Genomic DNA, 24312 nt, shown 5'->3' with positions numbered 1-24312 from the left:
TATACATCTTAATTTTAAATCACCAAATTTGCTGTTAGCTTTTTGAATCTACAATTTAAATAATTAACCAGCACGATTAAACAGTTGTACTAGCAGATTATTTGTTTATTTCGCACTTATTTCTTAATAAAAATTCACTTATTATGAATGAAATATTTTTTTTGCTTTGTTATTATGTTTAAAGAATACAATCAGTCAACTTTTGGCTATAAACTTATTATTGTTCGTGTAAAATATACCCGATGTCTATTCAGGTGTAAACTACGCAGGTGATGTTTTTAAGATTATTTCAATATTTTCAATGCTCCTTTTTTATTATTAATAACAGTTTGTTCGTATTTATTAATATAATCTTTTTTGTAGATATATTATTTAAATATAATTTTTTTATGAACAGTCAAACGCGAAAAAATTCTACCATGAACGACAATAAAAAGTTGTTACCCATTCATTATATTATCATCGTTACGTAACTATAATTTACATGTATTAAATCAGTAAAATTTTGTTTTGTATTTTTTTTTGTTTTCTTTTTTTTTATCGACCAGCAATATTTACAAAGCAACATTCGAACATACAGACGACAAAATTTCCACTGAAATACCAAAATTTTTCTAATTTAACATTTACAAATCAATTATTTTTTTTACCTTTTTTTTTTCTTTTTTTAACTTATCATTAAATTATAAATTAATTGACGAAGTTCCTATGTACTCATTATTCAATACAAAATCTCAACGATCTTAACTACTATCATCAGTTAAATCAATCAACTAAATGGTTCAATGACTATTACTGTTATTAATTATTTATATTATACACTATTGGAAAAAAAAACATATCCAATGACTTTTCTTCGAAACCTTAATAGACTTTTGCCGTAGTTATAAAAGTAATCACAGTGCATTTTTCATTTTGCTTTCTCATTTTAAATTTAAAAGAACAATGTACAATATCGCGAAAATAATAATAATCATCATCAATAATAATAAGTGCTGTTTTCATACATCTACGTTGAATATACGAAGCAACTCGCATACTATACGGCAAAAATATTAACCCAGTATATCTTTAAAATAATAAACTTAATTTGTTTACATTTGCCAATTAACTCGAAAAACTAATGTTTTTTTTTTTTTTTTTTTTTTTTTGTTTGACAGAGACTTTTAACTTAATATCATTTTGTATTTTTTTATGCTCCATTTGGCCTAATAAATCTTAAATTAGTATATTATTACAATTACTTTTTTCGACAGATAAACACCTTTTTTTTACTCTAAATAAAAATAAATTGAGGTAAACACTCAGCCAATTGGTTCAACTAGCAAAGTTGTCTAATTTTGACTGATAGAAAATTTTCTTCAGTTCTGTGCGGACGGAGGCTACGATGCAATATCTGACATCAATTGGGCAAGAAGAGCTGGCTCTAAAAGGCCGTGAGTCGGTTCTAAATTTCGTTCTAGGAGACCGTGATTCGATTCTAAGTGTTCGAGATTACGTCCTAAGAGACCGTGTGTTTGTTCCATTCTTTCCAAATTACGCTCTAGCAAAGAACGGGTCTGCTCCATTTGTTCAAGACTTCGGACATCTTTGTCAACTTCTTCCAAAGCCCGTTCTAGTTCCTCGGCTTCCTCTTTTGAGGGCTGTTCATATTCACCATTGCGGCTTTCTATAAAAAAAATTCCAATAACATAAGCATAGAAATAATGATGAATAAATATATTTATATAAAATAAAATACTTACCTAAGAAAAGCTCATTAAGGTCAACAGGTAGAGTATTAAGAACATTATTAAAGTCATGTTCATTGGGATCAAGAGCTGCAAATACTTCTTGGTCTAATTCAACTCTTAAACCTGTATTTAAACCGGGGCCAAGACCCAGCGATCCAAGTCCCAATGATCCAAGATTAAGGTTATTAGTTATTGGATTAGTTGGCATACTTTGCGCCACATTATTCAATGTCTTGTTATTATTACAGATATTATTAACCGGTATGATTGTCGGAGTGATTATTTGACTCGAATGATGATTATCTAAATGAATAGTCTCTTCTTGCTGTTGACAATGTCGTATATTTACATTAGGCTTTATGTCAATAGGTTTTACAGAAGGTGGTCGTTTTCGTTTTTTCGGACGTGATTTACTACTGCTACTGGTATTCTTGGGTCTTGGAATGCTAGTTGGTGATGTTGGTTTTTTACGTGATTTTTTTGGTTTGGATTCCTGAGCTTTGCGATTATAGTTATCACGTTTACGTGCGTGCTCTGGGCACAATGGTAACTCGTGGGCTACATCAAATACAGGCACACAACATTGAGTATTGTCGCTAAACTTGGCAGTACAATGTTCAAACAACAGTTGATCACCATTAAGCATTATATGACGAGAACAATGACGTGTGCTGGGTAGCGACATATACTGACAGCCTTCAGTTAAACAGCGACTACCAACCAGGAGATGATCTGTATTGTCTTTTTTATGGATACTTGAAGATGTCAAGTGTCCTTTCAACTGCCGTGAACTTCTACACGCAGCTTCCAGTAGCCGTCGAGTTCTCTTATAAAGAAGCGTTTCAGACTCTTTGCCATCTTTGTGAAGTTGAATTAAACGCCGACGTAACTGTGACCTCAGGAGAGTCAACCTGGTGGCTCTTGGAACGTTACTTGTATCGCCGGAAAACCAGTGACGCTGATAAACACCTAGTTCATCGCTACTGCTATCGCTGTCAGGAATTTCATCGCCAGCGCGTGGGTAGTAGAGAAGAGTGTGATCTCTACTCAATCTTCTCACTGGTTCTCTGCTAGAATCCTCCTTGACACGTGACCCATGACCGATTCTAAGTTCAACACTCCTCAGACTGCTATTATCTCCAACTAATCTCGCATTATCCATAACAGATGTAACGTTTTCGCTAGAGCTAGCATTGTGTTCAGCTTTGATTCTTTTTCTTAAACACTTTCCTTTAGAACCGTTACTCTTACCTCCACTCATTCGAGAATTCTTGATGGACTCGACATTATTATGTTTACCCGCACCGTGAAATGGCTCTGGTTCACTGAATATATAAGGATCGATGTCTTGACGTGGGTCTGTTTTCAGCAGAGCTTTCAGACGATCCGAAAACTTCAATTTATTGTCCATCTCAAAAGCCTCCTCGGCCGGGATCTTCATCGATGACAGGTTTGACTCCCAACTGTTCCACCTGCATTCTCAAAGTCTTACAAATCAACTTTTTACAAAACACCATTCTACTACAGTCATACTTATTACCAGGATTCCCATTATTTACTTATTTTACTTAATTATTTATAAAAAAAATTATATAATAATTTAAATTATAACAAATTTTGTATATGAACCCTAATAACTTGTATTAAAATATCTATTTACAGTCATTCACAAGTATATTATTAAATAATTGTTCATCAGTATTAAAAAACGTATGAATCAATATGATATACTGGTTTATAGATTGAATTACTCAATTGATAGTTCAATAAATAATGAAACACAATCTATCTGGGCAATCAAGGCAATCAGCATGACTGAATATTATTAAATCAAGGAAAATAGTAATCCTTGCCTTGTGTATCCATTCATTATTAAAACCAAATAACCACAAAATCAAATTTTCATAATAAACTAATTAAAAAAATTTATCTGAATCAGATACACGTGACGTAGTGAACATTGGTTTATTTATTTATCACTCTAAGTTGACAAACACCAGCCAGATATAAATCAGCGTTGTGGTTATGTTTGATCGACATCCAACCTCTAAAATAGTATCAATTCAAGCATGTTTCATATCAAAATAATCAACTAAATAATGTCACTTTAAACCTTCGAGTTATATTTACGGAATTTAAATAAATCAATAAGCGTATCAATGCGTTTTACTATTTAAATCACTTAATTACACATCATCTATTTTTCTGAACCCTAAAAGCACCAAGCACAGAGGTTGGGTTAATTGTTATTTTTTTTCAGCTCCGTTTTTTACTTTTATTTTGACGTACCACTAAATATTGTTAATTATGTCCAAATAAATAATAAATATGTGTTACTGTAATTTTGATAAATATTATTGTCCTACTATTGTGTCGGATCACATTTAAATCCGTTAATAAATTATTGATAATAATATTAAAAAGACATGTCAGTTGCTTATAGGAGAAGATGGCGGCTGCTACACACAACAATATATACTATATACGCCAAATACAACTTCATAACTTCATATAATTGCAATGCATGTGTTTCTATACATACACACTTATAGTTATGTGTACAGTCTTCTATTTACACATATATGTAATTCATGTACATATATATCGGATTAAAGTTGTATATCACGAACCGATGAACCATTTGAGGCGAGAAAAATTGAATGATCACGCAAGTTACGGCATTAATTTACAGTTATTATTATTAATAACAACAATCATAAAATTTATTATTATTATTAATATTGTAATGAATAATTATTGTTATTATTATTATTTTTCGCAGTCTTGGAGTGTTTATATTATTGCTCACACGATTATTTGAGTTAATTTATAAAATTTTATGAGGATGAGCAGCCAAACAAATGTAATTATTACATGAGGTTAAAACACGTCTTGCCCAAGACACTTCCTTCGACGTATTTGATTCCCACGTTTGAATTAACTCCCACGAAATACCTGGAGCTCAACAGTCTTGCTTCAATTTATATATTATATGATTATTTTTTAAATAACTATACACTATTATCTAACTAACACTTTCAGGTCTTGATATATTATTTAAACCACTTAGATCTTTTTATGAATTACGTACACTAAGCATTTATGATTCGTCAGAAAATTTACGTACCACTTTTATCATGAAGAATGATTCATATATTTGTTAAAAAATATATATCATTTTCAGCATCACCGTGTAATTATCATTATAACTAACAATTATTTTATTGTTGATTGATTTTAGCTTGTTTGTTATTGTGTGTGACTTATTGAATGGACTATTTTCCCGCTCTTTTAAATTTAATTAAAAAAATATTTTTAATTTCATTAATTATTTATTTGATTATTTTTTATGGCCAATGAAATTTTTCGTATAATTGCTGTAAACAAATAAATATGGATTAATATTTTAAGTACAAATAATTAATAAAATTGCAATGTTTTGTCGGATATTTATAAATAAATAAATCAACAGAATAATAATAATTTAATTTTTTTTACCTAACTAGTATTGTCGAGGATATATTTCAACAGATATTTTTAAAAAGTTATTAATAAAATTGTAAATATTTATGTAATTTGATAATAAATAAATTTATATAAACATATCAATGAAAGGCAATCAATCAGCTGATTTTGACAAGTAAGCAAACATAACCTGAAAAGTTATAAATTACATGAATGCAAAAATCAATGACCTCTTATTATCATCTCAACAGCTTTTGATATTGATTAAATGAACTTATAACTGTATATACACAGATTAAAAAACATCTTTTTCTTCCGATATTTATAAAATAAGTCCTATTGTTACTTTACACTTTGCTTTATCAACTAACCAGTAACGAAGAGGAAAGGTAAATTATCATTAATTAAAGAGTCATGAGAATGTTACTGTGAATATTTATCTTTTAACAAGACTCTAAACAACAAACAGTGTAAACAAGACACTTACAGGCTCAATATTATGAGCATTTACAAGTATTGAACCGCCCGAACTTGTCGATTTCTTATTTTTTCCTTTGAATTATTTATTATTGTAATCAATTACTTTTTTGTTTTAGTTATTTTTTTTTACACACCAGATATTACAGATGACAAAATAAACTACCGAAATACTATTATAAAATTTTTTTACAATTAATGTAATGACAATTACATGTTTTCAGTATTATCATTTATATTATTATTATTAATATTATAATAATTATTATTATTACTATTATTTATATATCTGGTGAGATTTCAGTCGTGATGGAAATACATTTTTTTTCGAGAAGCTCGTATTGAAAATAGATATTAGGTAATTTGTTAAATTTATATTTTAACATCGAATATCTATTGTATATCTGACAGAAAATACAATAGTATTTTCAATAATCACTTCAATAAATGCTGCTTACTCACAAACATAATCGTCAAATATACATATATTTATCCTTAATAATATTGTTATTATTTTTTTTATTATTATTATTATTATATTAAATGTTTAAAAAAATCCCCAGGTATTTACCAAGTATTTTTATCTATCACTTGTAGTTTGTATTCATAATTAAATAATTTTTATTCTCACATAAAGGATATACTTTTATAATTTCCAAATTATATTGCTCACAGCAAAGTATTTAATTCAATAATCAGTATATCCGTATTATTATAATTATAATTATTAAGCTTATTAAATTAATTATAATTTTGAAAGTTGACGACCAGTTTGCATCGTCATTTTATTGCATCGATGATACGTATTTACGAAATACAAATGTTTTATTTCAGTGGTCTAAATGTAATTGAACGTATTAAAGTTTAATTTTTTTTATTCATTTATTTATCAATTTTTTTTTCATTTTCATTTTTTTTTCGGAAATATACCGTTTATTTTTAAAAAATAAAAAATTATAAATCAACTGTAATAAAAATTTTTTTTCCGTAATAATTCTATAGTACATCGAGGCACACTCAAAATTATTTAATTTTTAATTGAAAAAGGTTAATTTCCATTTTTATTAATTATTAATAATTTTATTTAATTAAAAAGGGACGGTGACTTTACTTATTGATAAAAAACGCCAGAGGTGAGTGAACGAGGTGCCAAAGAGGAGAAAAATGATCAAGTCTTGTCAAAAATTATTTACATTTTAAACGGTCGTTCTTCTTTGAGGTTTCTGTCCTTTCACCACTGTCGGTTTATTCTTGATTATTCCCTTCTTGCGACGTGTCGTCTGAAACATCAATGCCGGCCCCCCCAAAATTTTAACTACGCTTGAAAATAATATTTTGTACTTATATTTGATTAGAAACGATACGATTATAACGTTAAAACAAAAAAATAACAATAATTATTTTTGTTTGTTTGTTTTCGTTATTTTTTTTTTTTTTTTTTTTTGGTTTCTTTTTTTCTTAACAAACAAATAAATAAATTTAATCAAACCTTTTTATTGTGGTAGGAGCTCGTTGATCGTGCAATCTTACGTTCCGATAATGGAATCCTGGGTCGATTGAACTCATTGGGCTTCTTCACCCTATAAAAATAAATAATATACTGTATAATACGACTTCACACTTACACCAACACTTGTTATCTAATTGACATTTATAATACAACAATGTCATACTCAACAAGCTTCTGTTTATGAAATATAAGAAATTATTATTACCTGTAAATTCTTACGAGCCAATGTTCAGTAGTGTAGGCCTCATCAAGATAAGTTAACTTGAAATTTTTATTTCCTATTTCAGCTTGCCTCGTACGATCAAATCCAGCTGACATACGGTAGTCCAGTACTACTTCGCCAAAACGATAATAACTCAATTTGTACATAAGACAATTGAGAAGGGTCGGTGAACCCTCAGCATCAACACGAAACTCTCCACGCTCAGTAAAGTAATCACTCTCGCGAATATCTTGAGGATGCTCGCCTTCAGCAATACGGACCATCCATAAAAATTTGTTTATGTCATCGCCTGAATAACCGATCATTCCTCCAAATATTACTAGAACATAATCGACATCTAGTGACGTCATTATTTCGTAAGCCTTTGGTTCTGTTGAGCTCATAGCCTTTCCTACCAACGCAATATGAGAATTATTCCAAGTATTATTGTCTACGAGTGTCGTCCTATTAAAAATAAAATATTATTTAAACATTTGATTTTTATTATTGGTTAAAAAATAAAAAAAAAAAAAATAATATTTTTATTTACCTATTAGCCATTCCGGCTATTTGATATCCGTAATCCCACCAGCTCATTATTCTAGCGTCAGTTGGAGTATTTTGTGCAAGCCAATAATAAGCTTCGCGGAAGTCATCAAGTATACTGCGGCCACCGTCATGAGTGTAGGAAGCAAGAACAATAGATGGACTGGAGTATGCATTGCTAGTGACCCAAGTGCAGTGAACCGTAAACATCATTAATAGCATTAAAACACCAATTACAACACCATTGCGAAGATTTGAGCCAAGTCCATCTCCGTTGCCTTTAGGTTTTTCGTGTTTCATTCGCCTTAATTTTCCCGCTTTGTCGTAAAGTCCTCTTCCTGGACTACGTTCACCGTCAGTTTCACTTTCGGCCTCGCTACTGTCTACATTTTCTCTGTCACCAGACTCACGGTCTTCATCTTTCAGGTACATCTCTAAAAGTCCGCTGAATGCAACACCAGACAACATGCATACTACTGGAGTTAGCGTCAGCATCAGACGAACCATCACACCAGCAAAATAAACAGCGCTCAACGCGTAGAGGACTATGAAGACGCGCTCATCGTTAATTCGCTTGATGCAGTACCATAAACCGACTGGGAAAGTCGATACGAGAATATGAAGATCGAAGAAGAAACTGAACCACGTTGTCGGTTGATGCTCAGAGACCGATGCAATGATGGGAATGTGAATTTTGGCATACCCAGTATCCCAAAGACTGTAAAATCTTCCACTCCAAGGCGCTACGAAACCCATGTACGTCAAAAGAACGAGTCCTAGAAGAAGAACTCCCGCAATTATGACGACTATCCCTCCAAAGTATTTCATCTCAGATTTTGTGAGTATCGTTCGTAGGTACCTAGAGCAAATAAATAAAAGATAGTTATTAGTTAATATTAATACTATATATTAATTGAGGTAAATAAAATTAACGAAAGGTTTTAATTACCTTAAAGTTCCTACAAAAATGAGTAATACAAAAACTCCACCAGCTGCCATATGTTCAGATGTTCTTATTGGTTGAAATCCTACAAACGGAATCTGCATACTCAGCAGCAATCCAAGTATATAGAAGGTCGTATAACTCACGAACAACCGATTGCTGAATCGATTCATCAAGAGAAGCAGGAATACGTGCAACGGTATTAAGTTTATAATAAATACATAGCCACCCCAGGCGGAGACCATGTAGAAGTACGACAATGCCGTCAATGCAGCCCAAAATATAGATCCTTTTTTTACAGATTTAACCCATAAGTAGTAAGTAAATTGTAGCGCAAATATGGCTATCCCCTCGTTATCATAACTACCAGCTACTGATCTCGATATATATCCGGGTACGATGGCGATAAAGCACGCTGCAAATAAACCTGCACCCGCGCTCCATAATTCTTTAGTTAAGAAGTATGTTGATATTGCGGTTAGTCCGCTGAAAACTGGTGCCAAAAATACACAAATGTCCCGAATGTGTATTGGAATGTTTAATGAATGAAGAATGTAATGTATAGAGCCAGATGTTATCATAAGTCCTGGATATACGGTTCCACCGACGATTCGACCAAGTGGGTACCAGGCTCGCTCGTCGAACCAGTTAAGAAAATTGTAAAATCCATGCTGGACCATGTACGCTGTTGCTCGGTAATTGAACCTGTTAATAAAATAATTTGTGAAAAAAAAAAAAAAAATTAAAATTATTTTACTACAGCACACATGTGCTTTGATGATACTATATTATATAATGTATAGGTATAAATATTTTAGCAGATAGAGAAGTGTTTATTGTCTTTACCATGGATCAAATTCATGAATGATAGATTCAAATCGTATAATCGCAAAAAGCCTGGATGCGAATCCCGATATCCATGCCAACAATAAAATAGTGAAGGTGATTAATGAGCTGAGACCAGCAGCATTTGTGATCGTCGAAGATTTCATTTGTTTTGAGGAAGATGATGACGATGATGGTGGTGAAGACTTTTTATCAGGAAACATGACTTTCTTTGCACCCGTGTTACTTGGCTTGTTGGACTGCATTGTTTTACTTTGTGTAAAACCGGCCAAAATTATCAGGTTAATTTATTATAAACCTTATTACTTATCATTTGCTGTACGTTTCAGAACTATTCATCACTGCTTACTGCATATCACACCGCAAGAGGAGACACGTAGCAAACTTTATCACAACCTCACACAACACCCACCACCGAGTCTCCGTCTACCGCACCAGCTAGGCTAGGACACGTCAAAAGCCGGCTGCAGATCGCTCAATCCAGCCAACCAAATACTCCGCAATTTAGTTACATTTTTTATAGTGATTTTGCGGTTGGTTACTTTTTGTAGGGATATTTATTTTACGCGGCATTTTTTAAATTTATTTTTTCATCACCGAGATTAATTATTTTATTAAAACATTACAATTATTTATTTATAATTCTATTAAATAATTTAATTTATACATAAATATTATTTAAGAAATAATAAAACAATTGAATTATAAAGACTTGAGAAATTTTATTAATACATTTATAAATAAATATTAGCTTAAAAATTTCTCAAAATTGTTAATTTTAACTGTTACTAAAATAAATCCCTCACCATTTTATTACACTTATCGGTTATAAAATGCAACACAACTCATTCAATCAATCAAGATCTTTTTTTTACAATAAAAATTTATGAACTACCAGTTGTCAATTAATCAATATTTAATCCTAATTAATATCACCATACTCCAACAGAATGCCCTATTTTTTTTTTTTGGACTTTTAAATATATAAAAAAATACTTATTCTTTTAGTTTTTACAGTCGTTAAACAAGATGTGCACAATTAATAAAAAAGTCTAAGTGAATCTTTGAATAGTATCACGATCCTGTACCTTGTGCAGACTATTTAAATTGTCCCACCACAAAGGTAATCTGTGTGTAAGAATTAACTGAAACCAAGGAGTAAGAGGTGCGTGACAATCGTTGAGGAAATTATTGATATTTGATTTAGACACCCAGCGTATTTCGCTGACCTCGTCGGGATTTGGATCTAATGTTACTTTGTTTTTTTGCAAAAACAAGACATAGTCAATCTCATGTTCACCCCACGTACCATCGCCTAATGCATGGTAATGAATTCTCGTTAAATAGTAGAATTCATTTAAGTTTATTTCACTTGTAGGAATTCCTAGTTCATAAAACAAGCGACGACGAGCTGCTCTGCGTACTCCAATTGCATCGGTCTCTTCATTTTCACCAGGAATTTCCATAAGTGGATGACTGCAGCATGTATTTGTATAATAGCTGGGAAATGTTATCTGGAGAATAATTTATAATAAATTATTTAATGAATAAATTTACAATAGTTAAAAATTAATATTTATATTTTTACCTTATTCGCAGATCGTTTTTGTAACAATAAATCTCCAGAATTATTGAATAAAAATACACTAAACGCTCTGTGGAGTAGTACATCTCCATCAGCATTTACTTTATGACAATTTCTTTTGGACGCACCACCGATAGGTTTATCAAACTCGTCTACCAAAATACAACGCTCTTCTAAAGCAGCTTCTTGAAGTGGTGCCAATTTTGGACTGGCATTTCGACCTGATGACGACGTCAGCGTTCTCACTGCATTCTTTATTCTTGCTCCAATTTTAAGCATTTTTATATTTTTATAATATAACGTTCAAAAGAAACTCTAATCCTCCTCCAACACTTTTATTAGTATCTTAAAACTTGACAGTTACAGAAAAAACTGCAAACTATTTTTACTACAAAATTATTCTTTTCGTTCACCTCAATCTCCATATCAATACTAACATTTTTGAATGCATAATCTGAAACAATAATTATTCAGTCACGTCAAATAACTTCCAACAGAACAAAAATTTACGCACAATAAAAAATAATAAATATTAACATTAAATATTATTATAAGAATAATAAGAAATAACAATACAACTTAAATGATATGACATGAAGTTACAATTTGATATATCTCATATAAACATTGAATACTTACAGTCTCAAGGTCATCAGATCTATGTCAGAATGCAAAGAATTTTCTTCAGGTGAAAGTTGTTAATATATGTAAGTATCTATTAGCAATCTTTAAACAAACTGCAACAGCTGTGATTAGTTGATTTTTATTTCAATGTTATGAAATTAATATCCCCAGAGCTCCTAACCTCTGTTTCACTTCTCACATGAGCCTATAAAATAAATTGATTCATTTCAACACTTGTATTTTTATTTTATATTCTATAATTTATTATTTACCAACACTTACTTACTTTCAAAACATCCAATCAAATGGGCACACTTTTAATTAATTCAAATATTAAATTGTAATCTCTGTTTTCTCTTTATTTAAAAATCATTTCTCCAGAATAAAGCATTATATTTTTCTAAATCATAACAATAATGTTTGTTGACCTTTAACTAGCGAATTAAAAAGTAAATTATCATAATTTCTTACATTATTTATTTTATAATTATTTATAACTCATCAATCACTAAACACTCGTTCATCATGCTTTGGTAAAGCACAGGTAAACAGTAAAGAGTATATAACAAGTTTATTACTAGGAGGTACTTATGTGAAAATCTAGTGGAATTAAATTAATTTTGTTTTTTAAATTATATTTTATTTAACTATAAATTATCTTCTTTTATTTAAAATTTATTATGCTAATAATAATAAATTTTCACGAGTTCTCTTTTAGAGATATTTGAAAATACCTCACAAATACTAGCGCCATCTTGAAAAAAAAAGCTTACGTTTGTACGTTTGATGTCCTGTTATAAACAGCAAACAATTGAATAAAGATGTCATTTAAATAAACTTCTTAATCCTAAGATTCTAACCAAAAAATTCACAGACTGTATAAACACAAATATATATTTTTTATTATTTAGAAACATGACCACAAATAAATTATTGTAATATTTATAAATGTTTAAACTGTACTTTAATTTATTTTATATAATTACTATAAAATATTAAATTTCATCACAAATTGTGCCTTAAGTTTTATTTTTCTGGTAAATAAATAATTGATATAAAACAATGGCTGAATCAACATCAACATTTTTTGAGGACATGACTGAACCAATGTCTCCTGATATATTCTCTGATTGCGAAGTTCCAGAAGTAGAACCAAAAAATATGAACGAATGTAAATTAAGTTTTATCAACTAATATATTTATTAATAATTTATTTTAAAATACATGACGTAACTTTTTTTTTTAGCGATGTCTATAGAAAGTGAAGAGCCAGAATTGATTCATGATGGTCTAGAATGGAAGGGAGCAAGTATGCATGAAATTTTCGGAGGCTTGGATATTTTTTTTCATGAGCAGCCACCAATCCGTCCATCCGAGAATCACGCAGTATTATTTGAAGTGAATATTATATTTACAATATCATTTGTATTTTTCATTAGTTAGTTGTTAAACTTAAGATAAATTTTTTTTATTATTCTTTCAGTTACCAATTCCTCATAGAAGACCACCAAAACCGTTCCCATCTCAGTTAGTTGATAGATGGTCCGAGCATTTTGTGCGAATGCCACATTCACCAAAGTGTTTTTATACTACCGAAAACGTAATCACTCAAACATTTTCTAAAATATTAATAAGTATCGACTTAAATACTTATAATATGTTGATTTCAATTTTAATTGTTCCTCAAACTAGAATACTGACGATCGCGAGGTCCAGACTAGATGGGAAGTTATTCAGCAATCATTGCTACAAAATTTTATATCCACTATGCATTTAGAAACAGCAATTTTATCGTACAACAATAAATATGCTTCCCAATGGAATTTCACTGCTTTACATTCTTTTTTTGAAGAAGTATGTATTGAATAATAATTTTTTCTATTGAACTTATAATAATTCAAACGTTTATTTTTCAGATGGATGACGAAGAAGGAACTAAAATTTTTTTTGAAAAATTACTTCCTAAGATAATACGACTGGCTCTTCAATTACCATCACTTGTAACAGGCCCAATACCTTTATTAAAAAAACATTCAAATCAGTCGATCAGTCTTAGTCAGCTTCAAGTTGCCTCATTACTCGCAAATGCCTTTTTATGTACGTTCCCACGTCGAAATGCTGTTACAGAGAATTCAGAATATGCATCATATCCTTACATCAATTTCAATGGGTATACTACAAAATAAACATATTTTTTTTTGTATCTAAGGATGGATGACTACGAGTTGATTATTTTTTTCAGATTATTTTCGGGTCACACTAGATATCCCCGTAAATTATCAGTGAAGATTGAAAAACTAAAGTGCATAATCCACTATTTTCGAAGAGTTACAGCCTCTCGTATGTAAAAAAAAATTTTTCAACAATTATTTCAAGTACTTGTATAATTTTGTTATGAATTATGTTGACGATTTTTGCCTAGAGTAGATCCCGTAGGAACTATTACTATTCAGCGACGATCCGTTTCAAGAAATGATTGCCCAAAATGGGATAAAGTAAAATGTCCATTGCCTCCATTGCACATTAATAGTGAAGGGACCATTGAAGATCAAGGCGCTGGACTTCTTCAAGTCGACTTTGCCAATAAGTAAGTAGTTACTTTTTTATATAATTAAATTTTTTTCAATTTAATAACTCCACTATACTATCCAAATTTTATAGATTCCTAGGTGGAGGAGTATTAAATAGCGGTTGTGTTCAAGAAGAGATTCGATTTGTAATCTGTCCCGAGCTTCTGGTAACGATGTTAGTAACAGAAGTACTTAATGATACCGAAGCTGTAATTGTCACTGGAGCTGAAAGATACAGTAACTACACAGGTTACAGTGATACTTTTGAATGGGCAGGTGATCATGTTGACAATACTCCTCGTGATAGCAGTGGAAGGCGTAAAACTTCTATTGTTGCCATTGATGCTTTATATTTTACTCATGAATATCGACAATATCAAGGAAGGAGTATTATTCGCGAATTGAATAAGGTAACTATACACAAAGCTATATGTCCTGATCAAATTAAGTAATATTTTTAAATTTGATTCTTTTCATAGGCATATGTTGGATTTATCCCGAGTGAAATGCCTAATACACAACTGTCTGGAATAGCAACGGGCAATTGGGGTTGTGGAGCATTTCGAGGTGATCCACATCTTAAAAGTTTAATTCAACTAATGGCTGCGGCCATTAATCGACGACCAGTTGTTTACTTTACTTTTGGTAATAAAAAACTCCGGGATGATATCGTTAACATGTATTGGCACCTTATAGAGTATCAAGTCAACGTTGGTAAGTGGACATTAGTAAAAATTAATAACTTTTTTTATAAATAAATTTATACATATGTATTTTTTCAGGTCAGCTATTTACTTTAATTCAATCGTATGACAGTGAAGCTAAAAGACATCAAAGTCTTTATGATTTTTTGCACAAACGTGCTCAAGTAAAACCTATTTTGAAATACTTTTGTACACGATCGCCAACGTCGACTAAACCACAAACAAATTCAAAAAAAGTATCGCCCAAGAAATATGATTCAAAGCCCATATTAATGAATAAAAAAAATGAATCACATGAATTGACAAACGAAGAAGAAATACGAAATATACTAGAACAAGGTCAAGATGATGATTGTAATGAGAAACCGAATTCTAAATATGGTAGTACATTAATTGATGAATATTTCTCCGAAGAAGAAACTTCTGAACAATTGGGGGATAAATTGAAAAAAGAAACCGGTGGTAATAAAAAATCAGTTTGGAGTTTTTCTGCTGAAAGAGAAACTCAAGACGATAGGTCTCGAATTGAATCTGCAAGAAAAAGGCGAATTAGTCTTGAGGAATTTGACAAACAATCAGGAATTGTATTTGAAAGTGAAAATGAGATGTTAAAGAATGACATTTTGACGTCTGATTCCGATTATGAACCTCCAGAACCTGTTGATAAACGAAAGAATGATACAACAATTAGAGAAACAGATCGAATTCCTCACTCACTTGTTAATAAACAAACAGACACTGGCAGTGAGTCAACTAGCATTATTAACAATCCTCAAGTTAATAAATCTTCAAGTCCACAAAAACCCGAAAACCAATTAAATCATCGAAAGGGTAAACAAAGAACAATATTGGATTTTTTTCCAAGGGTAAGTTAATTATTAAAAAATTATTGTAATATATGTTCGTTAAATTAACAATACAAATTAAAAATAATTGAAATTTCTTATATTTTATACTAATTAAATTAACTTCGCCTTATCTTTATTTTTAATCACCCATAGATGTTTCTTGACTGCAGACAATGGTATTCTTTCAGAACTTTGTTTTTTTACAAGCTGAAAAAATAAACATGATTTGTACAATTGTAAAAAACTTGTAACAGTCATAAATAAACTTATTTAAAAAAAAAAAAAACCTGTAAAAATAGCTATTAATAGTTTACCTTAGATATAAGATCTCTGGCTTCTGGTGAAATATGAAGAGGATATATTATATCAGCCGTACGAATTTTTTTGTAAGTCTCGTGTTGATTATCACTCAAAAATGGTGGTTCACCAACCAAAAATTCATAACACAAAATTCCAAGGCACCAATTATCAACAAAAATGTTGTAAGATTGCCCATTAATCATTTCTGGTGGTAAGTAATCTAATGTTCCACACATAGTGTTACGCCTAAAAAAGGAATGTTCCATGATTAAACCCAATACAATTAGATAACGATGAAATTTAATTAAACTGGTTTACTTACTTTGATGTTGGTGCATGTACTGACCATCCAAAGTCGGCTAATTTAACATTTCCATCGAAATCTAGCAGTAAATTTTCAGGCTTCAGATCTCTGTGAATTACATTATTTTTGTGACAGTACTCCAGAGCATCAGCAACTTGATAAATAAATTTAGCTGACCTATAATAAAAAATAACCATAAAAAAATTATTTACACAAACTACGCTCATCGTAATTAAAATGAAATTGTCACTTACAGAGGCTCATTAAATCTTCTACCTGGCTGTTTTTTCATATAATTGTATAATTCACCCCGAGCTGCATATTCAAGAACTAAATAAATTTTTTTTTCATCCGAAAAATACGTCAACAATTGTAGAATATTTGGATGACGGAGATGGGACTGAATTTCAATTTCTCTCAATACTTGTTTTTCCACGCGCCCTTGAATCAACTCAATTTTATACAATGTTTTCAAGGCAACGATATACTTGGTTCTCTTTTCTCGTGCTAAATAAACCCTCCCGAATTTACCACGACCCAAGGGAACTCCAATATCAAAGTCATTGAGAGACCATTTGTACCTTAAAAATAAAAATACACATCAATTAAAAATGACCCATGACTAATAATTGCTTAAAAATACAGAAACAAGTTATTACCCATTAGTATGACTTTCAACATGCTCCTCCATAATATTTGTTGCCTCTTGAACACCACTTACAAAATCAGTAGGAACATTTTTAGGCATAACCATAACATTGTTTGTTTTAGACATTTTACTTGAATTATATAATTAAATATTTTTTGCAATACGTTTACTTATAAAACAACTTAACTCTATCAAAATCAACTGACGCCTCTTACCCGGCTTGAGCCCGCTCGAAAATAAACGTTAAAATGTTTTGAATTTATTTACAAGTTTCAGGTTAATTTTTCATGCACGACTATGTCGCCAGTTGTAGTCAGACTTAAAAAGTTATCAATCTGACGTCTATACTATTTTGTTAATTTTGTTTTGATATTTTATAAAAAATAATTAAAGACTAATTAGTAGTAATAATAATTTTTTTTATCCGAATTTAATGAAATATTAAAAAAAAATGTATTTCATAATTATCTCTTAAGAGCGAATAAAAATAATCCATTGGTCAAACGAGTCTCAAGATGCGTTTAAAATAACCAATCAAAGAACATCTTTTATTTAAAAGTGGACGTGACGTCAGAAAAAGTTGAAGATATGGAGACATTTGACACCTAGGCGCCCTCTTTTACACTTACACTACTTCCGGGCGTGGAAAACGTCTTTCACAATAACCTGCCATGCGAATTGGCTAACCAAGGGGCAAAGTGAATAATGTGTGTGTGGGCTCGGCCTTTGTATACTGCGCCTCTAGTAAATAACCGTTGAAAAATCATCTCACACATAATAAATCATAATTTTTTACAATAATTATTTCTATTCAATCAACTGATAATGATTATTAACTTTTCTACTGACTGTGATCTTGTTTAATAAAGTGCAATCGTTCTGAAATACATTGTTTACCATTTAGTTATCGAGAGGTAAGAGTTTTATTTACTACTCGCGCGCCAATACAAGTTGACGAGGCATATTACGTGAGGTTGTGAAATCGCCTTTTTTTTTTCTTTATTATTATCTAAAATGTCAATGCATCTTGTGTTTATGTATTGAAAGATACATCAACCTATATAAGATACGAATATATTAATATAATTGTTATGTATATTTTTGTTCAGGTGCAAATAATAAGTGATTTTCGAGATGTTTGGACAATCAGGCAACACGTCTTTTGGTATGTATCATAAATTAATAAAATTATTATTATTATTATTTATATTATTATCATGATTATTATTATTATTTTTATATTTATTTTCATAATAATAAATAACCTACATATATTATAAATGTAATATTTGTCAACAGGTGGATTTAACTCTGCAACCCAGAGTAGTCCTTTTGGTCAATCAGCATTTGGTAAGCCAATTGCCACAACAAGTTTTGGCACAGGATCAACTTCTGTCTTTGGGAGCAATAACACATCATTATTTAGCGCTAAGCCTGCGGGTACTACTACCGGAGGTTTGTTTGGAAACACAACAGCTACTCCAGCATTTGGACAACCAGCTACAACACAGTCTTCTTTTGGTGGTTTTGGAACCACTGGAACCAATACTAATTTATTTGGAGCTCAACAAAATGCTAATACAAATCTATTCGGCAGTAGTAATACTACATCAGCATTTGGTCAAGCAAACAAACCAGCAGGCTTTGGTTTTGCTTCAACTAGTGGAACAAGTCTTTTCGGACAACCTCAACAGAATATACAGCAAACTACGCCATTTGGGCAAACAAATACCACTGCTAATACCAGTCTATTTGGTACTCCGGGAGGATTTAGAACAGGCACTAACACTGGGTCAGCTATCGTTGGAACTCCGATAAAGTTTAATCCACTTGTAGGTTCAGACACCATGGTTAAACAAGGAGTTACGCAAACGATTTCAACTAAACATCATTGTATAGTGGTGATGAAAGAGTACGAGAATAAATCATTGGAAGAGTTGCGTCTAGAAGATTACACCAATGGTATGAAGGGACCGAGTCAGTCAGGTCAGGCAACCAGTCTTTTCGGAGCTACAGCTCAGCCGTCACCTTTTGGCAGTACTAACACCATTGCTAGCACTGTTTCCAGCGGTTTCGGGTCTATGACATCAGGATTCGGCACAAACACCCAGTCAAATACAGGTGGAGGTCTCTTTGGTAAACCAGTAACTGGTTTCGGTACCCCAGCTACCACTACTAGTGCTTTTGCATTTAATCCCACAACATCGTCAAGCTTATTTGGCGCAAATACTCAACCGAAGCCATTTGGGACGGCTGCTCCGACAACTTTATTCTCCAACACAACTACAAATCAACCCGCAACTGGATTTGGAACGATGAACAACACTCAGACTCCAGGATTCGGAGGTTTTGGTACTGCGCAACCGAATCAAAGTATTGGATTATTCAATCAAAAACCAACGACGTTTAATATGGCTCCAGCTACATCTAATACTGGTTTTGGTAGCTTTGGGCAGACTGCGCCTGCAAATACTACTACCAATTTATTCAATAAACCCATTACTACAGGTTTTGGAACTGGGTCAGCATTTGGTGCCACACCAGCTCCTGCTTTTGGGACTAACACTAGCTTTGGTACTACCCAAAACAATAACGCTTCATTATTTAATTCGTCATTTAAACCCGCTGGTCAGACAAACACTTTTTCATTCGGCGCAACACCCACTGCTACATCAACCCTCGGTGCCAACGCTAATTTGAATTTAGGAGGAACAAATTCACTTTTTGGAGCACCTAAACCTGGCGGGCTCTTTGGTAATACCACTACTGGTACGACATTTAATAGCTCAGGAACTTTTGGAGGTACTGGAGGTTTTGGCACCAACACAAATACAAATACTGGTCTGGGATTAAATTTACTCGGCGGTGGAGTTAATACAAACCAAGCTCAGCAAAATTCAAGTTCAGTTCCCGTTCATCAGCAAATTTTGGCATTAGTGTCAACTCCATTTGGTGATTCACCACTTCTCAAAAATTTGCTTCCTGCATCAGGAAAGTCTGAAGAATTGATAAAACCAGCTAATGCAACATCAAAAAATCTAAATGGATCACAATTTAAAGTATCCACGTCTAATAACTCACCAAAAGTGAAAGCCCGAGTAGTAACACCTGTACAGTTATCGAAAAAATCGCTATTCGATGGCCTAGAAGAAGAAGATCCGACATTACTAGAAGCATTCCAACCTCGTCCAAATGCAAAACGTTTAGTTCTACGCCCGAAACGACGATCACTCAGTCCTACACCAAGACCTACCGAAAATGGAAAAACTACGCAGAATAATGAAGTTATAGAGAATATTGAAGCCTCTTCTTCCTGTAACAATAACATCGAAGCAGTTGACAAAGAAAATAAACAGCAAAGTAATCGGCAGTCTATTGACAATAGAAGATTATCATCAACTTCTTGGTTGAAGACTCATATGCCTCGAACAACAAAAATGCCGGAGGAAGAATTCGATGGACAAAAATCTCCATTTGATTCTTTGGATATTCCAGAGGAAGCTTTAGACAATACTGTAAATGATTTTCGTCCTCATGGAGGAGTAAACAACAGTCCAATTGCCAAGTCAGAATTTAATCAAAGCGCTTCGCGACAGAAGCGCAACAACAGGAGCGCAAATGATTCCATGACATTCAATGATTCTAGCCGTGGATTAGACGAAAGTTCAATGTCAGTTTTGCAGTCTGATGTCGAACCAAACCTGGCTAATGTAACATTGAAACGTGTCGGATACTTCACAATTCCTCCACTGGACCAATTGGATAATTATGTCCGTGGTGAAACTTGTATTGTGCCTAATTTTACAGTTGGCCGAACTGGATACGGTAATGTCTACTTTGCAGATTCGTTTGATATTTATGGATTGAATTTAGATGAAATCGTGCATTTCCGTCATAAAGAAGTAATTATATATCCTGATGACGAGAAAAAACCACCGGTTGGTCAAGGATTGAATCGCAAAGCTCAAGTGACACTAGATCGCGTTTGGCCTCATGATAAGACTCAGCATGAGCCAATAACTGATCCTGAGCGTTTGATTGCTATGGATTATGAAGGCAAATTACGACGAGTTTCAGCAAGACACGATACACGATTCCTCGAATATCGTCCTGAAACCGGTTCTTGGGTTTTTAAGGTTGATCATTTTTCTAAGTATGGGTTGAGTGATTCAGATGATGACGATGAAGTACCAAAAGAGCAACAGGTTAAAATGGGATTAAGAAAAACTGCTGATCGTTTGAATAAGTTGGAACAGAAGGGGAAGGAACAAAAACAAATTCCTGCGAATGAATTGAAGGTTAAAATGCGAACATTCAATGGACCAGCAACCGAAGCTGAAAAAAATACTGAACGAAATGTATTTCGTATGGAGGAAGATGATGAAGATAGTATGAGTAGTAATGAAGTTCAACTTGAGCCGGAGGGTGAAAAACAAACAGCCCTGAGCCCAACCTCTGTTTACGCTCGTCTTGTTGGAACAGACAGTCACAAACTCCAATTGATGAAAGCTAGTTTTTTTGATGAATGTGGTGATGATTACAATGATCAGCCTATGTATGGAAATTCTGATGCACCACTAAAACGTCTACAAAATTTTGAAGCTCGTGAAAATAATCTGAATAATCTAACTTACTCTGCTAAGTTGCGATCGAATTTTACTGTTCATGATATGTTTACGTTACCTAATGAATCTTTCTCTGGCGGAAAAGAAAATAAAATGAAAAAATCTCATCAAACTAAAGTTGAAAAAGTTTCAAGTATTAACAAATTTTTTCCATCACCAATTATTAAGCCAACAACTCGAGTTTTGAAGTATCGTTGTGAAATCATTCCACTGAAAAAATCTATTTGTAATCGTTTAAAATTCAATACAATTGCTGACATAAGTATTCAAATGGGTAGAAAATTTAAAGCCACTTGGGGACCAGGTTTAACTTTAATTTCACTATCTACTCAAGAGCAAGCATCTGTAGTGCCATTACAAAATAGATTCAGTCACATAGAAACTTATATCTCCGGACGGTGTAAGGACGAAATTTCACCATCAAATGTCATTCAACGATTACAAATGTTGGGAGGTAACCGAGCAGATCGTGATTACATTTTAGAATTCAAAGAAAGTATTCAAGAACATTTAAGAATTCAATTAAACCACTGTGTCATTGGAGAAGAAAATAACTGTCGTTGGATTCGTGTTGGCGCAGGAGAAGCTGGTATCTCCGCTCTTCATGACCACTGCGGTTTATCTCAAGAAATTGCAAATAATTTAACTAATGACCACTTGTCATCTTACGCAGCTGATGTATGGCAACTATGTGTCGCTCTTTGGGGCAACTTACCTGCATTGCAATCTGATTCAGATAAGGAAAGTCACAGCCACGTCATGATAAGAAGAGAAGCGTTTAGTGATTGGTTAAAAACCGTTGTAGAAGAAATGGTCCAACGAGAATTATCAGAGATCGATAGCGAGGATAAAATGATGTTTTCACTTTTGTCAGCAAATAAATTGGAAGAAGCTTGTGAGATAGCAAGAAAAATTGGCGATTATACACTCGCAATATTCATATCACAGTTGGGTGGTTTCTCATGCGTTAAAGAATTAGCGAAACAAGCTATTGGTCTCTGGCAATTAACTGATGTCGTAACAAATATGTCAATGTCTAGATTGAAGATTTACATGTTAGCTGCCGGAGAAGAGCTCATTAACTTAACAAGTAACGATGATATTGTTAACGTTTGTGAAAATTTAGATTGGAAGAGAGCTCTTGCCGTTCACTTGTGGTATTTATCAGAACCTACAACATCTATCACTGATGTTTTAGAACTCTACGAAGCTTCATTCAATGGAGATCCAGCAGATATTTACGCTGCTGCGCCTTTACCGGATTACAAAGAAGAAGATTTTGAACCTGAAGTTCTTGGAGACAAGAAAACTTATGACCTCTGCTACCATCTATTAAAACTTTATTGTTTGGGTAATCATTCTCTTGAACAACTTCTCAACCCGCTGACCCACACTGCAGATCCATTTGATTATCGACTCAGCTGGTTGCTGCAACAAGTTGTCGTTGGTCTTGGATATTCTCATTTATCCGAACATGTATCTTCAATGACTCATACTAATTTCGCAGCACAATTAGAAGCTCATGATCTATGGCATTGGGCTATATTTGTAAACTTGCATCTGAATAATACAACTATTCGACGAACAGCTGTAACGGATTTACTTGCTCGTCACGTTCAAATTGACGAAGATCCGGATTATGTTCAGCGAGAAAAGTTTTTATTGGAGGAGCTGGGCATTCCTTCCAAATGGATCAATGAGGCCAAGGCTATCAAGGGCTGTGCTTTTAAGAGATACGGTGAAGCTGCTTGGTATTTACTTCAAGCGGAACAATGGAATAGAGCTCATGAGGTCATAATTGAGCATCTAGCAGCAGATGCTATAATTAATGAAAACTATGATTACTTGAGATCTTTGTTGAGTCCATTCGTTCCACCAGAATGTAATGGTCTTGTAAATGGGTGGTCATATCAAGGACAGTTACTCTGGGATTACATGGAAATTGCTGTTGAGATTGAGTCATTCTTGAAGAATCCTGATTACTCTAATCTTGGATACAAACTTGAACTTCTTCAACCACAAATAAGTTCACTTTGCGCTAAAATTAATCAATTCCCATGCCCTTCTGCGAAACACAGGTAATTACTTTTTATTTAATTTATTTATAAATGCTTTATTACTTAACGAACTATTCATTTAATTATTGATAATATTTTCTATTTTTTTTTCTAGATTATGTCAAGCTGAAATTGCCAAACGGACGTTTAATCTCGCAAAAAGTATACTTTTACTCCAACCAAATGAAGAAAAATCGACATCTGAGATCTTAGTTCGTTTAGTTACAATGTTACCACTTCCTGAAGATTATGCGCAACAAGAATTAAGACCCATTATTAATATGTGCGCTAATGAAATTGTTGGCCATTGATGTTTGAAAAAGA

The 24312-nt window shown here is 32.5% G+C and overlaps 6 protein-coding genes across 8 annotated transcripts; 2 read left to right on the top strand and 4 right to left on the bottom strand.

Moving 5' to 3' along the window:
• Nucleotides 1–1098: 1098 nt before the first annotated feature.
• Nucleotides 1099–4456, bottom strand: LOC123274357 (INO80 complex subunit D-like). Its single transcript, XM_044741956.1, has 3 exons — nt 3587–4456; nt 1746–3205; nt 1099–1669 (listed from the first exon to the last, which is right to left on the bottom strand). Exons 1-3 carry the CDS (start codon nt 3601–3603, stop codon nt 1383–1385), a joined length of 1764 nt encoding a protein of 587 aa, XP_044597891.1. The 5' UTR covers nt 3604–4456; the 3' UTR covers nt 1099–1382.
• A 1161-nt stretch (nt 4457–5617) lies between these two features.
• Nucleotides 5618–10175, bottom strand: LOC123274351 (dolichyl-diphosphooligosaccharide--protein glycosyltransferase subunit STT3B). Of its 2 annotated transcripts, none has more exons than XM_044741949.1 (6): nt 9723–10175; nt 8883–9581; nt 7938–8792; nt 7391–7852; nt 7165–7255; nt 5618–6990 (listed from the first exon to the last, which is right to left on the bottom strand). In XM_044741949.1, the coding sequence occupies exons 1-6, from the start codon at nt 9965–9967 to the stop codon at nt 6964–6966; spliced, it is 2379 nt and encodes a 792-aa protein (XP_044597884.1). In that variant the 5' UTR covers nt 9968–10175; the 3' UTR covers nt 5618–6963. The 2 variants fall into 2 exon arrangements, with proteins under 2 accessions (XP_044597884.1, XP_044597883.1); XM_044741948.1 differs by having other exon boundaries at nt 5618–6955; nt 9723–10174.
• A 252-nt stretch (nt 10176–10427) lies between these two features.
• LOC123274360 (isopentenyl-diphosphate Delta-isomerase 1) lies at nt 10428–12489 on the bottom strand. Of its 2 annotated transcripts, none has more exons than XM_044741960.1 (4): nt 12214–12489; nt 11947–12136; nt 11311–11761; nt 10428–11236 (listed from the first exon to the last, which is right to left on the bottom strand). In XM_044741960.1, the coding sequence occupies exons 3-4, from the start codon at nt 11584–11586 to the stop codon at nt 10775–10777; spliced, it is 738 nt and encodes a 245-aa protein (XP_044597895.1). In that variant the 5' UTR covers nt 11587–11761; nt 11947–12136; nt 12214–12489; the 3' UTR covers nt 10428–10774. The 2 variants fall into 2 exon arrangements, with proteins under 2 accessions (XP_044597895.1, XP_044597894.1); XM_044741959.1 differs by having other exon boundaries at nt 12218–12489.
• Nucleotides 12490–12905: 416 nt separating this feature from the next.
• LOC123274350 (poly(ADP-ribose) glycohydrolase-like) lies at nt 12906–16289 on the top strand. The gene is made up of 11 exons (XM_044741947.1): nt 12906–13102; nt 13178–13329; nt 13415–13531; nt 13624–13785; nt 13848–14101; nt 14174–14271; nt 14359–14518; nt 14593–14911; nt 14981–15215; nt 15284–16071; nt 16207–16289. The coding sequence occupies exons 1-11, from the start codon at nt 12994–12996 to the stop codon at nt 16270–16272; spliced, it is 2460 nt and encodes an 819-aa protein (XP_044597882.1). The 5' UTR covers nt 12906–12993; the 3' UTR covers nt 16273–16289.
• A 66-nt stretch (nt 16290–16355) lies between these two features.
• On the bottom strand, nt 16356–17432 carry LOC123274374 (aurora kinase B). The gene is made up of 4 exons (XM_044741978.1): nt 17317–17432; nt 16912–17238; nt 16676–16834; nt 16356–16599 (listed from the first exon to the last, which is right to left on the bottom strand). Exons 1-4 carry the CDS (start codon nt 17430–17432, stop codon nt 16356–16358), a joined length of 846 nt encoding a protein of 281 aa, XP_044597913.1.
• A 529-nt stretch (nt 17433–17961) lies between these two features.
• On the top strand, nt 17962–24304 carry LOC123274348 (nuclear pore complex protein Nup98-Nup96). The gene is made up of 4 exons (XM_044741945.1): nt 17962–18220; nt 18416–18471; nt 18606–24009; nt 24104–24304. Exons 2-4 carry the CDS (start codon nt 18441–18443, stop codon nt 24297–24299), a joined length of 5631 nt encoding a protein of 1876 aa, XP_044597880.1. The 5' UTR covers nt 17962–18220; nt 18416–18440; the 3' UTR covers nt 24300–24304.
• The last annotated feature ends 8 nt before the right edge of the window (nt 24305–24312 follow it).

Source organism: Cotesia glomerata, unplaced genomic scaffold, assembly GCF_020080835.1.
Source record: "Cotesia glomerata isolate CgM1 unplaced genomic scaffold, MPM_Cglom_v2.3 scaffold_31, whole genome shotgun sequence".
Classification (NCBI taxonomy): domain Eukaryota; kingdom Metazoa; phylum Arthropoda; class Insecta; order Hymenoptera; family Braconidae; genus Cotesia; species Cotesia glomerata.
The sequence above is the reverse complement of the archived record's forward strand: the minus strand, read 5'-3'. Positions and strand labels throughout refer to the sequence as shown.

What these genes read in the sequence shown, in the direction of transcription:
- LOC123274357 (XM_044741956.1), bottom strand. An exon ending in CCTTAATGAGCTTTTCTTAG is followed by an intron (nt 1,670 to 1,745) that starts GTAAGTATTTTA and finishes TTTTTTTTATAG; the next exon opens with AAAGCCGCAATGGTGAATAT.
- LOC123274351 (XM_044741948.1), bottom strand. Translation starts at nt 9,967, where the DNA reads ATGCAGTCCAACAAGCCAAGTAACACGGGTGCAAAGAAAGTCATGTTT. An exon ending in ATTCATGAATTTGATCCATG is followed by an intron (nt 9,582 to 9,722) that starts GTAAAGACAATA and finishes TTTTATTAACAG; the next exon opens with GTTCAATTACCGAGCAACAG. An exon ending in ATTTTTGTAGGAACTTTAAG is followed by an intron (nt 8,793 to 8,882) that starts GTAATTAAAACC and finishes TATTTGCTCTAG; the next exon opens with GTACCTACGAACGATACTCA.
- LOC123274360 (XM_044741960.1), bottom strand. Translation starts at nt 11,586, where the DNA reads ATGCTTAAAATTGGAGCAAGAATAAAGAATGCAGTGAGAACGCTGACG. An exon ending in AAAAACGATCTGCGAATAAG is followed by an intron (nt 11,237 to 11,310) that starts GTAAAAATATAA and finishes ATTATTCTCCAG; the next exon opens with ATAACATTTCCCAGCTATTA.
- LOC123274350 (XM_044741947.1), top strand. Translation starts at nt 12,994, where the DNA reads ATGGCTGAATCAACATCAACATTTTTTGAGGACATGACTGAACCAATG. An exon ending in ATCACGCAGTATTATTTGAA is followed by an intron (nt 13,330 to 13,414) that starts GTGAATATTATA and finishes TTATTCTTTCAG; the next exon opens with TTACCAATTCCTCATAGAAG. An exon ending in AGAGTATCAAGTCAACGTTG is followed by an intron (nt 15,216 to 15,283) that starts GTAAGTGGACAT and finishes GTATTTTTTCAG; the next exon opens with GTCAGCTATTTACTTTAATT.
- LOC123274374 (XM_044741978.1), bottom strand. Translation starts at nt 17,432, where the DNA reads ATGTCTAAAACAAACAATGTTATGGTTATGCCTAAAAATGTTCCTACT. An exon ending in GTTGAAAGTCATACTAATGG is followed by an intron (nt 17,239 to 17,316) that starts GTAATAACTTGT and finishes TTTATTTTTAAG; the next exon opens with GTACAAATGGTCTCTCAATG. An exon ending in AGAAGATTTAATGAGCCTCT is followed by an intron (nt 16,835 to 16,911) that starts GTAAGTGACAAT and finishes TTTTTATTATAG; the next exon opens with GTCAGCTAAATTTATTTATC.
- LOC123274348 (XM_044741945.1), top strand. Translation starts at nt 18,441, where the DNA reads ATGTTTGGACAATCAGGCAACACGTCTTTTG. An exon ending in ATCAGGCAACACGTCTTTTG is followed by an intron (nt 18,472 to 18,605) that starts GTATGTATCATA and finishes ATTTGTCAACAG; the next exon opens with GTGGATTTAACTCTGCAACC. An exon ending in TGCCCTTCTGCGAAACACAG is followed by an intron (nt 24,010 to 24,103) that starts GTAATTACTTTT and finishes TTTTTTTTCTAG; the next exon opens with ATTATGTCAAGCTGAAATTG.